This window comes from Aphanomyces astaci (assembly GCF_000520075.1).
Source record: "Aphanomyces astaci strain APO3 unplaced genomic scaffold supercont1.21, whole genome shotgun sequence".
Lineage (NCBI taxonomy): Eukaryota > Oomycota > Saprolegniomycetes > Saprolegniales > Verrucalvaceae > Aphanomyces > Aphanomyces astaci.
Window position 1 is genome coordinate 119,590 of NW_009798284.1, and position 16,477 is coordinate 136,066.

The window sequence follows — 16,477 nt, forward strand, 5'->3', positions numbered from 1 at the left end:
ATATATATATATATATATATATTTAGGGTGAGTCTAGATGTAAAAAGGCCAAACTCTTTGACATTTTGGCAATTTCTAAGAAAACGGCAAAAAATGAAAAATTATCTGTCTGGATCCAAAATTTGGAGAATGCATGCAATATTTTGCTAAATATCGCCAAAAACTAAAATAAGACGTTCAAGGGACTTTTTTTTCGGAAAGTTTTTAATATCTGAGAAACATAGACTTTCTTTCAAAATCAGTTTGATCCAGACAGTCAAAAATACATAACAACCAAATTCTTCGAATTACTTTACACCAAATTTTCGAAATATTAATTGGGCAAAAATTATGGTGTGATCCAGACCCACCGTTACAATATACAGTACATACATACTATCTTGTTTTCAAACGAATAGTCTTGTGAAAGTTGCTTCATACATGTACTACAATTTTCGTACACCCAGTTATTGCGTAGTCACGTGACATGCACTGTATACCTGTCAACCACAGTCGAATAATTATACTAGTTTGTATAATTAGTGTATATGCTATTTGTTGCCAATTTATATTTTTCCAAGTTTAAATGTATAACTGTATATATAATCTAAACTTATATATAAAAAATACATCGAATCGAATATATATATATATATATATATATATACAAATGCATAAATCGCCCATTTTGATTTATTGTTCTTTGGTAGGTGTGCTCGGACATCAACAAACCCAACGGCCAATACGTGCTACCGTTCAACCGCCAAGCGGTGGTCAAATTTTGTCATCATTTACCAGTGCGCAAGTTTGGCGGCATTGGCAAAGTGAAAGAGAAATTGCTGGCACAGTTGCTGAGTATATCCACTGGAGGCGACTTGTTTGCAAGGCGGTACGATCTATTTCACTTGTTTTCAGAGACGACGGCGCAGTGGCTGCTGCAGTTGAGTGTCGGGAGCTCCACTGGTTCGTCTGGTGGCAACGACGAGGACACGCCAACTCGGAAAAGTGTCAGGTACTGTACATGTATCAAGGGTTAGGCCTAGATGTTCATCGTTGAACCTACCTAGGTATGATATAGTTGGTTCTTTGTTTCCATAGTGCCTTTTGAACGTGTGAATGGTTACGTCACTGCTGTAGTGGATGAAATGTGTGAATTAAAGTGCTACTTATTTTTATTTTTATTATAGATTGTTTTTTATCATTAAAAATAGGTTCTATATATTTTCTAACTTCCAAATCAAAATGTAATATTCCTGTATTAGTATGAGTTGTTATATATAAGATGGGATTTCTAGTCGAGAAACTACGTTTCGAGCGACGAGTAACCTCCAAACGCTGTTGGAGCAGTGTCAAGACCTGACAAGGCACGTCCATCATGACTTGCACGAGGTACGGACGATATTATAACCAGCGATCATCCTCATAGTGAGGATTTTTTATTTATTTTAGCCTAAACTACCGGTGATTGGTTGATTATTATCTTAAATTTGAACGAACACTACGACTAAGTTGAATATAATTTTTTTTTTTTTTTATTTAAACGTAAACTGTGGAGTACAAGTTAACATACTTTATTCAAAGTGGTTGGGATAAAAATATCAATTTTAACAAGGTTACGAAAGTGGATAATTATCGAAGTCAATTTACTATGGAATAAAGTATATTGAACGAACCTGCTCCGCACGACGTTCAAATGGAAAATTGCATACGTTTTATGGTTTCGAACGATATTAATATTTTTGACTGCCACTTTGATGGGAAAAACGTGACAATTTGGTCGGGAAAAGGTGTAGTAGTCAGTACTCGTGTATTTACATCGCTTATGAACCCCACGTGTAGACAAATGTTATATAGTTCTACTACTTTGCACTCGACACCCATTGCACTATTATAGTCTAATATTGACCCGATAGCTCCAATTGCAAGGTCGATGCCTCACTGTCAAGCTCAAAACGACCGAGTTTGCAGTCACGTCGCGGGCGTGGTCGTGCAAAGCAGCCATCACGTCGTTATCTGCGATGCTGGACATCAGCTGTCGACTGTTGATCAAGCAGTTCCATGCGGCACCGATAAAACACCTGCGACACTGTGACAAAATCACGACATCGACCCCTTCTTCGTATCGTTTGCTGGGGGTTCGCATGTCCATGTTGGAGCCGGCTCAACCTGTCCCCACTGAGTCCACCATTACCGTCCCTCGGCAGCAGAGTTTGCCTCAAACTTCGGTTGCTCGTTTTCTACCCACGACAGGAGCAACCCCCAATGATGGGTACTCGACGACGATCCCCCCCCCCCCCCCCCCTCGCGAAAAAAACCAAGCCAAGAGGGAACCGTGCCCCGTGTGTGGGTGCCCATTTGACGTGTGGAGTGTATTTTTAGTAAATGAACACATTGACCAGTGCCTGGCCAAGGTATCGACGACATCTCAACCAGCGAAATCAAGAAAAGGGAAACTCACGGTTCCTCGAAGTCGACCATCGGCAATGCACTTCTTTCAGCCAAAGTGAAGCGACGAATACGATTGGAAGGGAAAGGGGGGATGGCTAGCTAGCAGGGCCATATAATAGGCAAAAAGCGTTTGCTATTCTATAGCCTAATACTAGTAGAGTATTGTGTATTAACATGTTCTCTACTAGTTTGTACTCGTAATGACCTCGGACGGTTTGGTTGAATTAACAGGTCAATGGTCGCCGAACCTGCGAAATATGATATATATCTAAGTTTATGAGGTATTTTTGTGAAAATTCATTCGTTTTTTAGCCAATAGTATTGCAGCATCATTTTGTTTTAGTCCAAACATACTGCGTTTCTTGATTACCTTTGTAATTTCAACAAATCCCCCAAAATTGGCAAAGTTTGGCGACTGTGAATTGGACAATTGGAGGTATTTAACTACTCCGAGTAGTTAGTTTGCTGGGGTTTGGGGGCAATGATACGTATAATTCCCACTGGCAATCCAAAATGAATGCGATTGGAAGGGAATTGTGGGGGCATGAGCATGGTCGGGTGGATTTTCTCAATGAAAGCGTACGATTTGTGTACAGTGTTGTGTTGATAAATATGTAACCCTAGCACTATTTGGGTAGTTTTCGGATCTGCCGTGTCGCGCGGATGTGTTTGCTACGATCCAAACTTGGATGACGCAATAAGAAAAAATCTGCTTGTATTCGTACTAGTATACAGGTAGGTAGTGCGCATGTAGCAACCATATTCTTTACCTTCCGGCCATACCTTATGCACGGACCAATACGAGAAAGGAAGGGCAATGTGTCGTGGTTTGCTGCTGTTGTTGGATTACACCTGGAAGCCTCCCATTTTCTTATACATTCAATTGATGTTGTCACTTCAGCTTTGGTGGAACATACATGCACACTGTACATGTAGCCGGCCCACCGCAACCTTTAGCGCTGCGCGCAATGCATGTATTTGTACGGCTTTACAGTAAGCCCGCCGTTCAACCTCAAATGTCGTGCCTCGTTCGATGCTGAAAATCACGGGAATCGTGATCATCATACATAACGTTACAGTAACCAGGGATGGCACGATTGGTTTTTCGTTTTGGTTTTTCATTTTGGTTTTTTAGTAAAACCATTATTGGAGTAGCGAATTCACAATACTACGCTAAACTCTTTTTGTAGAAATGGGGCCAGTTGCACTTAACATGAGGTTTTTCACCCTCGCTGCATCACCTTGCCGTTATTCTTGCCTACAGTAACTACTGTAGAAAACTCTTAACACGATCTACATCTGCAGTTCGTCATCACGCTTTTGTTATGCATTCGACGCAAATGTATGAAGTTTTTTTATGTCGTCGCTTTGTTCTTCTTTTCTTGACGACGCACTTTCGCAGCCGCGTGCTCGATGACTTCGACAGCGCGCATTTCTTTCTTAGCGGTTGTCGACTCAGGGTTTTATTCACTCAAAAGTAAGAAATAAGCTGTCATAGGATCGTGTGGAAGTGCTCAAGTAATACAATGCATTCAAAGAATGCATCGATTCGTTTAGCGCATCCAAAGGTGAACATTCGGACTGATTAACTTGATATAATGCACATTTGCCTTTTTAATGGCTTTGAGCCAACAACATGATGTAATAACACGAATTGTGCTGCATGCACCTTGCTTTACTTCAGGTTATCTGGCCAAAGCGAGTACATGTCCGGATTTTTATCCGGATTCTATGCCTTGCGAGCATACAAAACTTAAGATAAAATGGGCAATGTTTTTTTTTGTTTTTCATGGTTTTACAAAAAACCAGAATATCATTTTTCCAAGATAATGGTTTTTTCCATCCCTGACGGTAACGTTATCTGTCAAACGTCCTTGTTCCGAGCTATGACCGTCGGAGTGTTGGTTTGAGTGCTGGTAACCTCCCTGCCACTCCATTAAGCGTTGGTGTCGTCGGTGCCTCACCGCAGAACCTGAAACCGCGTAATCACCACGCTGGCAATGCGACATCAATTGATGTGTCAGCTAGGTGCAAACAACGGTTGAAATAACATTCCAAAGCAAGTACACTAACAGCATGTGCCTTTGAGTGGAATTTTATATGGCCATGCTGAAACAGGTCCGTAGAAAGTACTTAACGAGTAGTACATACTAGTACTTAAGTACTATAAATACGTAGTACTACATAACGGAGTACTGTAATAGGTTAGTTAGAACTTCTACCGTACTGTATGTGGAAGCTCAAAGCTTGCTCTACAGAGTACAAGGATCGTGTTGAAGATGGAATAATTCCCTCATCGACACAGTCCTACTGTTGTCTTAACCTCAACTATCCCTTCCGGATACACTTTTTAGCCGTAACGCTAGCCCTGGACTCCGCCCAAACTCTGTCCTACCCCCGATGAGGACATACAATGCTAAATAACTGCATCGCCAGTGGTTAGCTATCGCTACTGTAACCACTGAGATGCACTGAACCCCTAGTACGACGTGATGTGGTTCGAGTATACAAAGTTCCATATAAACACTCAATTGGCAGTGTTTTCGGAGAATAACAACAGTGGAACTGTATTAATGAAGGAATCGTACTTGAATGTATGTATGCTTTCATTGTTGGGTTGGGGTGCGAGTGTGTAATGTGGTGCCTGAATCTATGCAGCTAGACCATCAAAACCTTAGTTCCACTTGGCACGTGGTTGAATGTTCTAACATTCGTCTTCGAAATCTTATGTTCCTGATTTCAAGGCTTTCAAATCCATTTTAAATCACCTAATGAAATGGTTTAAGCTTTTAAAATCCATTTGAAATACGGATGAAATCAGGACAAACTAGGGATCCTATGAAATTGTGGCAGATGCCATTGTGCCAGTTCAGTGTGCGACATGGGAACCTCACACTCGCGCCATCTAAATCTCCTGCTTCTCGTCACACTTTCCAACCTGCATTGGACTACACATATGGGCACCCATGGCTCCCGCCACGCTGTGGCCACTTCTATGATGAGCTCCGCCCCCCACAGCTCGCTCTTTGTGTTTGCCAAACCGTCCCTTGCTGATGCGTCCTCCGTCGCGTCGCCGCTAAGCTCGTCGAGCAGCAGCCAAACAAGCTCCACTCCCACATCTATCGATCCGTCTGGCTACACTCACTTGGACCCTGCCCTCGACGTGCTTCGTGCGCGTGGAGTTTTGAGACTTATCACTCAGTTCCAAGACGGCTTGGACGGAAAATTGCACGCGTTAGTGGCAGCCTATACCGCCATGCCAAGCCATAACGAAGCGTTCATTGTGCGGGCCATACTATCGCGTGGGTCGTCGTCAAAAAACAGCCGCCCTCGTCGTTCTCGTCACAACTTGATGCATTCACAGCAGGATCATCATCCCAGCAGAGGCGCGGTGCCCCCCCCCACCACCACATCCCATCCATACGACGACCAGCAGCATCATCCACTAGAAACGGTCAAGACGCTGTACCGGTTCCGACGCCGCGAAGTGTTCACACCCGCTTGTCTGGTGTATTTGGCCAAACACGGGTCCCTCCGGTTACTTGCATACTTGCACGCTGTTGGATGCACAGCCTTTACACCGCAAGTGATGGACGCGGCGGCGCAGTACGGACACTTGAGTCTCGTTCAGTTTCTGCACACGCATCGACTAGGATGCACGACAGCCGCGATGAATGGCGCGGCGAGAAGTGGACATTTGGACATTGTGAAGTTTCTGCACGCCCACCGGTCGGAAGGATGTACGTCGGCGGCGATGGACGGCGCCGCGAACAACGGACATGTCGACGTGGTTAAGTTTCTGCATGCCCACTGCAAGGACACCTGTGACATGGACTCGGCTCTCAAACTTGCGACGGACAAGGGACATTTGGAGATTGTGCGGTTTCTGCACGACCTGGACGACGCCAACAACGTGCTCAACGTGCTCGTGTGGGCGGCGCGAAAGGGACATTTGGACATTGTGAAGTACATGCAGGAAACCCACAAAGAAGCGATTGTGCGGTTCAACCACCATGTCATTTACACGGCGACGGAGCGAGGGCATACTGACATTGTCGAGTATTTGACTGACGGAGCTCGAGGCGGATTGATCCACACAGCGGCGTAGAATGTAGAGTATTTAATCATTTTATTTACTGGGAACTAACTGTACCTAACCACTGGATACATAAAGTACATAAGCGTTCGAAAGCGGCCAAGAAGTGGACAATAATGTTGCATCTGCTTGTAGAATCATGGCGTGAGTTCGTTTGACATCGCTTGCCCGACAATATCGACCTCTTGTTATACGCATATTACTACGTACTACTACGTAGTAAGATATATGTATACGTAGTTACTATAGTATTGGCGCAGGTGTTTTGGTTTTGAATCACGATACATGATTGGTAGAAAATAATCACTCTGATTTTTTTAACCAATCTTCTTCAACCTCGTTTTCATTTTCCAAAATACTGTAAGCTGTATTCATTCGGCATACTAGTAGTATGCATACTAACTACTAAACCCTTCCAGCGCATACAGTATTCCATCAACACCAAAACAAATTTTGATGCGTTCAAGTCCTACTAGTACGACGTGCATTAGTTCGCCTCTTTAACTATTTTACAGCTTGAATCCATCCTAGGGTCCCAAAAAGTCTCGCGGAGCTGTGCCCATTCGCGAGGTGTCGAGTGTAACCGCCATCACAACCAACTTTACGATCTTTCAGTTTCGCTTTGGTTAACAGTGACGTTTATCTTGGCCACTGTATGTCGCATCAATGTTGAAAAATCTATCCACAAGTTCGACGGGCGTTTCACTTTTTTTGCAATCTGCCACCAGAATCCAAATTCTGCACACTACCACCACATTCCAAGTCCACTTGGCTGCCTCGTTTAGCCTTCCTTTAGTTGACCCATTTGACGTGCACTGTACGGGATGGACGTGCTGCTTTCATGTCTGCACGTTCCCGAGCTGCGGGCACTCGTGTTTGGATTCCAACAAGGTATTCCGTACGCGCTGACACTGCCCATCATATTTGGCGACACCTGTATGCCTGTGGGCAAGGCGTGGTCGTACGTTCAAAGCCACACGTCCAAATCGTTCGTCCAGAACAGCCTTGCCTCCTCCAGCAACGGACCCCGGAATGACGACGGCAGGCATCATCACCATTCCTTTCCCAGCGCCAAGAAGGTTGCTTGTGACTACACTCCACTTCCCGACGACATCCATGCAGTGTGGGTCAGGGCATTCCTTGTCCACTTGAGCCATCATCATCAGCACATGAACGATTCCCTGGCGTTTGTCGATCTGTATGCGCGTCGATGGCCGGCGATGTTTACGCCGGGGGTGCTGGATGCGTTGGCCGCGTCAGGGGCAACTTCGCTCCTCGCACATGTTCACAGAACGTGCCACGTCATTTGCTCTGCGAAAGCATTGAAACGAGCGGCCCATTTTGGACACTTGAGCGTATTGGAGTATGTGCACTTTGCGGGTGTTTATCCGGAATGGAGCGTGCATGTGCTCGACAAGGCTGCGGCGGGTGGACATTTGAACATTGTTATATTTTTAAACGCCCACCGCACCGATGGCGCAACCACAGCGGCGATGGATTTGGCGGCGCTTGGAGGACATTTCGAAGTTGTGAAGTTTCTTCACCAGTACCGGTCCGAGGGAGGCACGACGAACGCGATGCGCAACGCGGCAAAGGAAGGACATTTGAGCATTGTGCAATTTCTTAGCCGCCACCGACTTGAAGGATGCACAAAAGAGGCGCTGAATATGGCGGCGGCCGCAGGGCACTTGGACGTGGTCCAATGGATGGTCCAACATCGGAACGAAGGGAGCGTGGACGAGGCGATGCTGTACGGCGCCAGGAACGGACATGTGGACGTTGTGAAGTTTCTGTATGTGAATGGGAGTTGCACACGAACGACTACGCACACGGGGAGCCAGGGGTTGGTCCAAGTGGCGGCGGCCAATGGACATTTGGACGTGGTGAGATTTATTCACGACGTTGCAGCACACGAGTTGCCACCGTGGGGCTGGTGCAGTGCACATGTCAAGGCGCTGGTGACCCCCCGCCGGAAAAACGGCGTCGTGACCAGTCTCTTTTAAAAGTGTAATGATTGGATGTTACTGTGTATGAATTCGCAATGAACTTCCCCGCATATTTTGACTAATCGATGCTGTATCATGCTGGAGTTTTGATTGGTTGAATTTACTTGTCCTTCTTGTAAGAGCCAAAGCAATCCACTCAAATTGGATTCGCGGCTCGACCGAGTCTTGAGATCTGTACCGAATAAGGTAATGTACAGTTAGTTTTGAGTTGCACACTGGCAACGAAAGGACTTGATCTCCTTTTTTCTTCAACGTTTAGCAACACAGTTCAGTTGTTTTGCAGATAATCAAGGACATTGGATACACATTTGTATTTTGCCTCGAAGTTGTGTCTATATTCGAGATTCGAACTCGTGGAAAGTCTCAAGGCAGGTAGGTATACTTCGCACGATAAGGCTTGGCTCCGTTAGCCGTCAGTATCACGAGCAATAGTACGTCGGAGGAATGTTATAGTCGAGTATGTCGTACTGTCGCAAGAGTTTGGGATGTTAATAGTTTTGGATATAAGGGAAATTAATATTGTTCCGTGGCCAAAAGCAACGGGTTGTCGTGCTGGGTGGGCTTAAAGTCGTAGTAGATCAAGCACACCTACAAACATAAACACCAAGTCAGTTCAATCGCAATTTCATCATGTAGATATTCCAATCCATGGAAATATGTCATGCGACGACCGACCACTTCTTTTTCATGGGTCAGGCCTCCGTCAATGCCGTAATCGTGCAAGGTCAGCATGTCGTCTGTGAGTTCGTTGCCCTCGGCAAAGTGATCTTTGCAAATTTTGAGATTTGTGATAGGACCATGACGCTTTGCAATCTCGTTCTATGAGTAAAAAATAGCATCGCATGTCAACGTGGATTCATTATATCGATCTTGGACAGTTGACCGACCGACCTTGATGGAGAAGAGCCGCGTGGTCGTTTTGGTTTTAAGGCGAAAGTTCAGGTAGCTCCAATTGAGCAACTGCAAACGCCACATGAGCTACGACAGTGCACTAGTACAATACCTACCCGCATATCCAATGTCACAAACTCGTCGACTTCGTCTGGCACGTCCAGTGGGACGTACTGCTCTGCCTACAACATGCCACGTCATATTCGATTGACAAGACAACGGACATACCGTGCTTTGGCCTTCTCCGCCTTCGTCCGCCGCCGACGACTTGCCCTTCTTGCCTTTTTTCTTGACCATCCTTCACTCACTGTCAATCCTTCAAATACACCAACGTGAACACATCTGTTTAGTCTACCAACCACGTTTTATAGGGTAAATCTTCCAACCAACCACAGAGTACCAGTATACTGTACGTTAATGAACCACCTCCACAGGAATCGAATTCGATATCCACTTGCTTTGAGGAGATTGGGAAGGGAGTGAGTGCTTGACATTAAATAACATTTGTGGCCAAAACACCAGTCCACAAGGTGTAATCTAGTAGCACGTATAGTAAGTACACATTAGACAGCCTCCACCAAAGTACAATGTGCCAGTTTGCAATACACACGTAAAAGGGAATAACGTGTAAAACGCAAATCGCAATGCATCTATTTTCAAAACCCAGTGTAACGGCGTTGACACGGCAGTTTCATATCACGGCCTCATGGACGACTGGGAGCGGCGGACAAACTCCCACGGGTACACCTATTACTACCATGTATCCACTGGTACATCCATCGTTGAAAACACCCTCCGTACAACCCTGAGCAAGAAGTGTTGGGTAGGGGCCATGCAGTGGACTGCGCCAACCAACGACACTGCGTTGGCCGCCGAGTGCGGCGAAACGTCCGACTGCGATGATGCTGTCGGGGTGTCTGTCGAATCTTCGGACTCGAGCAATAGCAGCAACGACGACGACGATAATGACGGGATCGGGGCGAACGACGTCGCAGCTACGCTGACAGAAGTGTCGGCCGCCCCGGAAGAGCTCCATCGGGTGGTGCTGGACACCGTCGTGTGTACGAACGTCGTTGAACTATGACGTGGCAAAGATGGTGGAGTATGACGTTGTGTGTGAATAGGGGTGCTACGAGAAGTATGGCAGAGCCACGTGGAAATTGGACAGTACGTAGCCCGGTCCACCCGCATACTTCTTGAAGCCGTGACCCCGCCGTTGCGGCAGCTGCTGCTGGCTCAGCCTGCCATCTCCCAGCAACCGCCACCGTCCATCCCCATGACATTCATTCCGGCCAAACAATCGTCCAGCGTTGTGTACACAGCCAACAATATCTCCGACGATGTACGCGACGAAATTCGACCTGAATTGCCCGTATAAGCAAGCACGACAAGTAGAGCTCAGAATGCTGCCCCATGTATTCCTAGTAGTACTATCTACTACAGTGTACTAGTAGTATGCAAAGAATTTCATTGCAATGCGTTTCTAATTGACACTGTTGATAGTAATTTCCTATTCGTACATATTTGTACCCATATATGTACGGGTATACTAGTCTATTCTTTGGCAGCATTGAGCGATACAGTTGTCGCAAATAGACGTATGGCTGGCTTGTCAATCCATTTACTACGACACACAACGAAAATAGTGTGGTTTCCTTTCCACATAGAACGCGCACTAATAACGTGGTGAATGCATATACTAATAACGTTAAGCGTGCTATCTTATCCTGTTTAATCTAAAGGGTGTTGTTGCCTGGGTTACTTGACTGGACACGCTGAACGGTGGGACTGAAGCAAAAGCGCAGTTACGTGGCCAGCTGCCACCGACCCAAGCAGCCACACGAACGGCCCGATGTACGCATATTGCATCAAATAGCTCAACGTGTATGAAAACCCAAACAGCACAGCTTGATGTTGGGGCCATTTTAGCATGGGCACACCTAGTTCCACGAATAGTCAATCAATATATATATATCAATAACTAGAAATTCATCAATAAATAAATATATATATATATATATATAAATTCATCACTATTTATATATATATATATATATAACTAAATTGTGGATGGACGCAGTGTACCAACGTAGTGTGGGTCAAGATGGGGAAGGTTCAGTGCCTTTAACGCCAGTTGTCGATCCACGAACGGTGCAAACAATTCCCTTGCAATGGTGCTACGATCAAGAAATAAATGATGAAATAAATGAACACGATGTCACTGACCGAGAGTCAAACCAGGTGCGGACCAAATTAAATGAAATAAATGATGAAATAAATGAATACGATGTCACTGACCGCGAGTCAAACCAGGTGCGGACCAAGTCGAGAGCGGTGGATCGCGTGGCTGGGACACAGTAGAGACCGACTAACGACAGACCAAACACCACTTCCATGCGCCGTACTCTATGATATATGATATATATTATCTTAAATATATCAAATATATATATACAGAATAGAAAACAATTGTTGGCTCGTACTTGTAACTAAATGCGACGATGGCAAACACCCCACCAAACAACGGCGTCAACACCACCGACCCCGTGGCCAAAATCACCATGAGCACGGCCCTGTATCCCATATATCGCAGCACCGACGACACATATTTCCATGTAAAGTAGTTGATTTGTATCTAATATGTAGTTATCGTCAAACCAACTGGGCACATAATAGCATCAACAGCATTCTGCTCAATGCAAGTGCATGTTGCCATATCGTTCAGAAGTATATATATATATATATATCGATGATGTGTAGATATTCAGGTACGACCAACGACAGGAGATACGTATACGAACTGACCTGTGACAGCGTTTTGGCCAACGGCGGATTCGCCACTTTCACACCCAAACAAAACAACTGCTCGAACAAGGCTGGGTACACGTAACGAGTTCCAGCTACACATAGGAATGGCACGGCCGCTATGCTTCGGTGCATGGCGTAGGCCAACATGGTTTTGAGTCTACATCACACTCGGTCAAGACAGCGAAGAAGGAGGTCGGCCGGGTGTACTTAGTAAATCCCCCGAGCCACAAAAGTACGTGCATGGGAAAGGCCAACGTGTGCGCGACGAGGGCCATGGCGGCGGTGCTCATGATGACCCAGAGAATCGGCCTAGGAACACACACAGTTGCGTCAATACGTGGACAAGAGGACGGGTCCTACCCGCGGTACGACCGCCGAAACTCGACATGCAACAGGGCTTGCACACAACCCGACACTGCGTTGCATGTCCCGATGAGAACGATGAGGGGGATTGATTACTCATGGACGTACATGCTAAGTAGCTTCCATACAGCGCATTGAGCGCATGCTCGGGCAGAGTTGACGGCATCTTCGGCGGATTGTGATTGTGATGATCGTGTGACCTACATTCAGAGCGGTCAATTATTCCATTACTAGTAATACTAACATTACAGTAGTAGACGTACTTTTACCTAGAGTTTGTATGGGCAGTAAGCCAATTACCTTAATACGTCATTCCGATCTGCGATTTGGGTCCTGGGTTAAGACCGCTTGACAATAGGGAATTTCACTAGAAATCCGATTTTAATGTTAGAGAGTCCTAATTAGAATATCTTACTACGTAGTAGTTGTTACGGTCAAAATCAATCAGGAATGATGCTCAATTTCCACTGTGCTTCCAAATAATTTCTATACACCTATATCTGATTTATCCTGAACTTATGTGGTTATACAGGTTTAAGTGGTGATATGCGGTACAGCAAATATGACTATACTTGTATAATATAATAGTAATTGTACGTAACTACTAACTAGTACTACATAGTAATCATATATTTTGAGAACTTTTGAGTTCTCCGTATGAAATGTATAAGCCAGGCTCAAACCAAGAATAGGTGGATATGTACGCCAAATACAATGCCTCCACGCAAGGAGGTCAGGTTGAACATCTGTGCCCACCGGCAAGCATGTCGTCCAACGGAGGCGCCGCCATGTACGAGGTTGCCGACAAAATTCCCCCTAGGCGTCAGTACTTTCGAGAGAAGCAGCGTGAGTATCGTCGCAAGAGGATTGCTGACGGAGACGCTTTCAAAGCACAGTGCGTGCACCTTCAGTCGATCCTTGCCCGACTTCAAACAGGGAGGCCGTCGTCCATGGTGCCGCGCGACGCAAGCGATGGTCCGTTATCCTGGCATTCCATTGCCATAGTGTTCAAAAGTGAAGCCCACCGGGTCTTGAAGGACCACCAGTCACTGATTACTCAAACACAAGAGTATCAATCCCTCACGCAGGCCATGCAACGCTTTGTCATGATGAACATTTCGGTTCGTTTCACATTTCCATAGAGGCAGGCGAGTGAGAGATCATTGCGTATATGTGTATGTAGCCGCCCATGTCCCGCAGCAATGCGTGGCAGAATGCGACATTGGCGGCCGACCCGAGTGCTCGAAACCTGGGCAAGGAGTGGCTCACGCAGCAAATGTACCACAATATACACGAGCCGTTCGCGCTGCTTCCAGCCGTGAGCTATGACGACGAGTTTTTCGATATCGACGTGCAAATGACGGACGACGGTGACCCGTTCATGCGCATGGAACGGGTGCAGTTCACGTGGCCAGGCACGGTGCAAATGTTTCGACGCCTGATCGAGTCCAACATGCGCGCGGTGCTCATCCCCAATTATTTCGAAATGGCAAGTGCTTTGTCAGATGAGCCGAGGGACAGCGAACTTGACTGATCTTTGTGTTGTTTAGGTGGTGGAAGAGACCACAGCCAACACGCGGTTGGTTCACACGACCACACCCAATGGCATGTTTATGAACACGCTCCAAGGACGCTTCGTCGAAGCCGACCGGTTCGTCATGGTCATCCGGGAAGTCGAAGTGGATGAAGTTTACATGTGTGACCCCCAGCACAAGCAGCGGCACTTAATGTCGTGGTGTGTATTCGTTCGGGGGGGTTGTTGCGGACTAGACTTAGCTGTTTCGGTGCATGATGTAGGACCGAGGTGCGGCAGATATCGCCATCACATGTCTTGCTGCGCATAGTCAGCCTTGCGTCGCACTTATTTCGAGCCAACGGCGGGTTTGTAAGTGTGGACGAGTACGCGGTGACGAGGGGCATCGATCTGACGGGCATCGGCGACAAGGAGGCGTACGTGCGGCGTGAACTGATCCGACGGGGGAAGGCGGACTTCGTGCCGTGGAGACAACATATAATGGACACGATGCACGAGACCGCGATAAGCTAATTGTATTCCGTCGTTTACTTGGAACGTTCACGGTGTTTCTAGTAAGGTACTACTACAGTAGTACTACGTAGTACTACTAGTACCGGTCGGTACTAAACTAGTGAAGTAAACAGAAGCAATGATTTACTGGCTGAATTTTGATTGTGTTTGGAGCATATCTCATGCAGTATTTACAACTTGAACTTGGCAGCTGCATTTTCATGATTTTACAGTTATTAATAGTCCATCTTTAGAAGGCAATTAATATGTTTGGAATTGAAGTAATATAATTGTAAAGATGGCCACTCCAAACAGTTCAAATCAATCATTTGGCAAAGTATAAATTTGATTAAAGTACTGGCAATAATAATGCCTCCAGTAAACAATAATGCAAACATATCTATTTATTTATAGATACTAGTATTAGTATTCGTTTAGATAGCAATTAACTTGAGCTACTTCGAAGGAGTACAGTAAGTACTTACTAGGTTTTGAAACTCTAGAACATAATTCCTCGAATAATGTTGACTAGTAACCAAGGGTCAATCATATCAATTATGACATTCTACAGTAGTGGGCATGACGTTCGGCAAATCAACGACAGGTCAATGATTCGTTAACGTTCCGTGGTCATTTCAGTGCGGCAGTTACTACGTAGTGTACTATGTACGTAGTACTTGGCATTCCTACGTAGTTGAACGCAAAACCAAAATTTCATTCTGTACGATCGCAATAGCACTGTGCTCCGTAAAACACCACCGTAACATGATGCAAACTGCATTCGTACTAACTATTAATATAATACTATTACGTAGTATTATTAGTACTTACTGTTAAGACGACAGCAAATAATTAAGAGTTACAGTCATGGGACAGCATTTAATATTAATATCATGGATACTATGGTTAATATAATATATAATTCTTGAATCAAAGCGTGGATGACATCGGATGAAGTTGTGGGATGAAACCTAAAGTAGTGACCAAGCCTTACGTTAACCCCGAGCGTCTGCGCAAGCGCGGCCGTACGAGATCGCGGATCTAACCTTCTCACTTCACCAAATGATCTCTCTTTTCTTCTTGTCGGGCAGAGGCAGGTAGGCCGTAGGTAGTGATGCGAAATATATAAGGGAAAATTTAACTAGGGGTCCTAATTTGCGTTTCCCTAGGGGAGTTTGGCAAAATCAAATAGGGTCGTATGGAGGGAACTAAGCTAATTCTGAACGCTATACCCTCAGTGCGGCTGAGGGACCCAAAATTCAAAAATGACTGAGCTGTGTGGAACAAGTCCGCAACGAATCCATCGATATTGAACGGTTGATTTTTATATTCCACCCAACAATCGAAGTTTGAAACAAGGATTTGTAGCGTAGACATCAAATGTCCGAACATAATCGGATAAACCAGCCGAACTATACGAATTATACTGATATTTCAACAGAATCCCTGATTTATTCATTTTCTACCTAGAGACCATAGGGAGGGTAATCTGCTCGCACTATGGCCCTAGGGAGGTGATAATCCATCGCTAATCTCCATGGTACAGTATTGTGGCGCTGATCCATTAATAGTACTACTGCTATTTAATAGTATAGTAGTACTGAAGTATATACAGTACTATGAGTAGTACTAATATTAAGAATAGTATGTATTGTACTATTAGTATTATTAGTATTATTGTGCTTTTCACATATTTTGCCCGTTGTTTTAGCTCCTAAAACCATCCAAAGTTTAATCTAAACTGAAGTTGCACTCGACGTAAAAGTAAGCTTCCCCATCGTTCTGTCATTGGCTGATCTAAAACTTGCGTTGTTTTACTAAAACTACTTCGTTTTATTAACTCCCGTGGCCAAGCAGTCA

At 45.2% G+C, this 16,477-nt stretch overlaps 6 protein-coding genes across 12 annotated transcripts; 4 read left to right on the plus strand and 2 right to left on the minus strand.

The window, feature by feature from the left end:
* The first annotated feature begins 5,290 nt into the window (after positions 1 to 5,290).
* On the plus strand, positions 5,291 to 6,614 carry H257_08950 (hypothetical protein). The gene has a single exon (XM_009835039.1). It carries the CDS (start codon positions 5,309 to 5,311, stop codon positions 6,533 to 6,535), a length of 1,227 nt encoding a protein of 408 aa, XP_009833341.1. The 5' UTR covers positions 5,291 to 5,308; the 3' UTR covers positions 6,536 to 6,614.
* A 649-nt stretch (positions 6,615 to 7,263) lies between these two features.
* Positions 7,264 to 8,526, plus strand: H257_08951 (hypothetical protein; the record flags this gene model as incomplete). The annotated part of the gene is made up of 1 exon (XM_009835040.1): positions 7,264 to 8,526. Exon 1 carries the CDS (start codon positions 7,348 to 7,350, stop codon positions 8,524 to 8,526), a length of 1,179 nt encoding a protein of 392 aa, XP_009833342.1. The 5' UTR covers positions 7,264 to 7,347.
* Positions 8,527 to 9,000: 474 nt separating this feature from the next.
* H257_08952 lies at positions 9,001 to 9,742 on the minus strand. Of its 2 annotated transcripts, XM_009835041.1 has the most exons (5): positions 9,649 to 9,742; positions 9,537 to 9,602; positions 9,421 to 9,489; positions 9,205 to 9,348; positions 9,001 to 9,117 (listed from the first exon to the last, which is right to left on the minus strand). In XM_009835041.1, the coding sequence occupies exons 1-5, from the start codon at positions 9,715 to 9,717 to the stop codon at positions 9,043 to 9,045; spliced, it is 423 nt and encodes a 140-aa protein (XP_009833343.1). In that variant the 5' UTR covers positions 9,718 to 9,742; the 3' UTR covers positions 9,001 to 9,042. The 2 variants fall into 2 exon arrangements, with proteins under 2 accessions (XP_009833343.1, XP_009833344.1); XM_009835042.1 differs by having other exon boundaries at positions 9,421 to 9,602.
* Positions 9,743 to 10,105: 363 nt separating this feature from the next.
* Positions 10,106 to 10,969, plus strand: H257_08953 (hypothetical protein). The gene is made up of 3 exons (XM_009835043.1): positions 10,106 to 10,190; positions 10,248 to 10,481; positions 10,545 to 10,969. The coding sequence occupies exons 1-3, from the start codon at positions 10,127 to 10,129 to the stop codon at positions 10,796 to 10,798; spliced, it is 552 nt and encodes a 183-aa protein (XP_009833345.1). The 5' UTR covers positions 10,106 to 10,126; the 3' UTR covers positions 10,799 to 10,969.
* Positions 10,970 to 11,103: 134 nt separating this feature from the next.
* Positions 11,104 to 12,778, minus strand: H257_08954 (hypothetical protein). Of its 6 annotated transcripts, none has more exons than XM_009835048.1 (8): positions 12,700 to 12,778; positions 12,589 to 12,643; positions 12,436 to 12,537; positions 12,226 to 12,385; positions 11,904 to 12,055; positions 11,719 to 11,826; positions 11,510 to 11,597; positions 11,104 to 11,360 (listed from the first exon to the last, which is right to left on the minus strand). In XM_009835048.1, exons 1-8 carry the CDS (start codon positions 12,755 to 12,757, stop codon positions 11,346 to 11,348), a joined length of 738 nt encoding a protein of 245 aa, XP_009833350.1. In that variant the 5' UTR covers positions 12,758 to 12,778; the 3' UTR covers positions 11,104 to 11,345. The 6 variants fall into 6 exon arrangements, with proteins under 6 accessions (XP_009833350.1, XP_009833346.1, XP_009833348.1 ...); XM_009835044.1 differs by having other exon boundaries at positions 11,506 to 11,597; positions 12,700 to 12,775; XM_009835046.1 differs by lacking the exon at positions 12,589 to 12,643 and having other exon boundaries at positions 11,506 to 11,597; positions 12,700 to 12,775.
* A 505-nt stretch (positions 12,779 to 13,283) lies between these two features.
* H257_08955 (hypothetical protein) lies at positions 13,284 to 14,662 on the plus strand. The gene is made up of 4 exons (XM_009835050.1): positions 13,284 to 13,712; positions 13,775 to 14,080; positions 14,142 to 14,326; positions 14,389 to 14,662. The coding sequence occupies exons 1-4, from the start codon at positions 13,290 to 13,292 to the stop codon at positions 14,636 to 14,638; spliced, it is 1,164 nt and encodes a 387-aa protein (XP_009833352.1). The 5' UTR covers positions 13,284 to 13,289; the 3' UTR covers positions 14,639 to 14,662.
* Positions 14,663 to 16,477: the final 1,815 nt, after the last annotated feature.

What these genes read in the sequence shown, in the direction of transcription:
- H257_08952 (XM_009835041.1), bottom strand. Translation starts at nt 9,717, where the DNA reads ATGGTCAAGAAAAAAGGCAAGAAGGGCAAGTCGTCGGCGGCGGACGAA. An exon ending in TTGTGACATTGGATATGCGG is followed by an intron (nt 9,490 to 9,536) that starts GTAGGTATTGTA and finishes TGGCGTTTGCAG; the next exon opens with TTGCTCAATTGGAGCTACCT. An exon ending in CGCGGCTCTTCTCCATCAAG is followed by an intron (nt 9,349 to 9,420) that starts GTCGGTCGGTCA and finishes TTTTACTCATAG; the next exon opens with AACGAGATTGCAAAGCGTCA.
- H257_08955 (XM_009835050.1), top strand. Translation starts at nt 13,290, where the DNA reads ATGTACGCCAAATACAATGCCTCCACGCAAGGAGGTCAGGTTGAACAT. An exon ending in TTGTCATGATGAACATTTCG is followed by an intron (nt 13,713 to 13,774) that starts GTTCGTTTCACA and finishes ATGTGTATGTAG; the next exon opens with CCGCCCATGTCCCGCAGCAA. An exon ending in CAGCGGCACTTAATGTCGTG is followed by an intron (nt 14,327 to 14,388) that starts GTGTGTATTCGT and finishes TGCATGATGTAG; the next exon opens with GACCGAGGTGCGGCAGATAT.
- H257_08950 (XM_009835039.1), top strand. Translation starts at nt 5,309, where the DNA reads ATGGGAACCTCACACTCGCGCCATCTAAATCTCCTGCTTCTCGTCACA.
- H257_08954 (XM_009835044.1), bottom strand. Translation starts at nt 12,757, where the DNA reads ATGCCGTCAACTCTGCCCGAGCATGCGCTCAATGCGCTGTATGGAAGC. An exon ending in ATCGTCGCATTTAGTTACAA is followed by an intron (nt 11,827 to 11,903) that starts GTACGAGCCAAC and finishes CATATATCATAG; the next exon opens with AGTACGGCGCATGGAAGTGG. An exon ending in CGCACCTGGTTTGACTCGCG is followed by an intron (nt 11,598 to 11,718) that starts GTCAGTGACATC and finishes TCTTGATCGTAG; the next exon opens with CACCATTGCAAGGGAATTGT.
- H257_08953 (XM_009835043.1), top strand. Translation starts at nt 10,127, where the DNA reads ATGGACGACTGGGAGCGGCGGACAAACTCCCACGGGTACACCTATTAC. An exon ending in TTACTACCATGTATCCACTG is followed by an intron (nt 10,191 to 10,247) that starts GTACATCCATCG and finishes AGTGTTGGGTAG; the next exon opens with GGGCCATGCAGTGGACTGCG. An exon ending in GGTGCTGGACACCGTCGTGT is followed by an intron (nt 10,482 to 10,544) that starts GTACGAACGTCG and finishes GTGTGTGAATAG; the next exon opens with GGGTGCTACGAGAAGTATGG.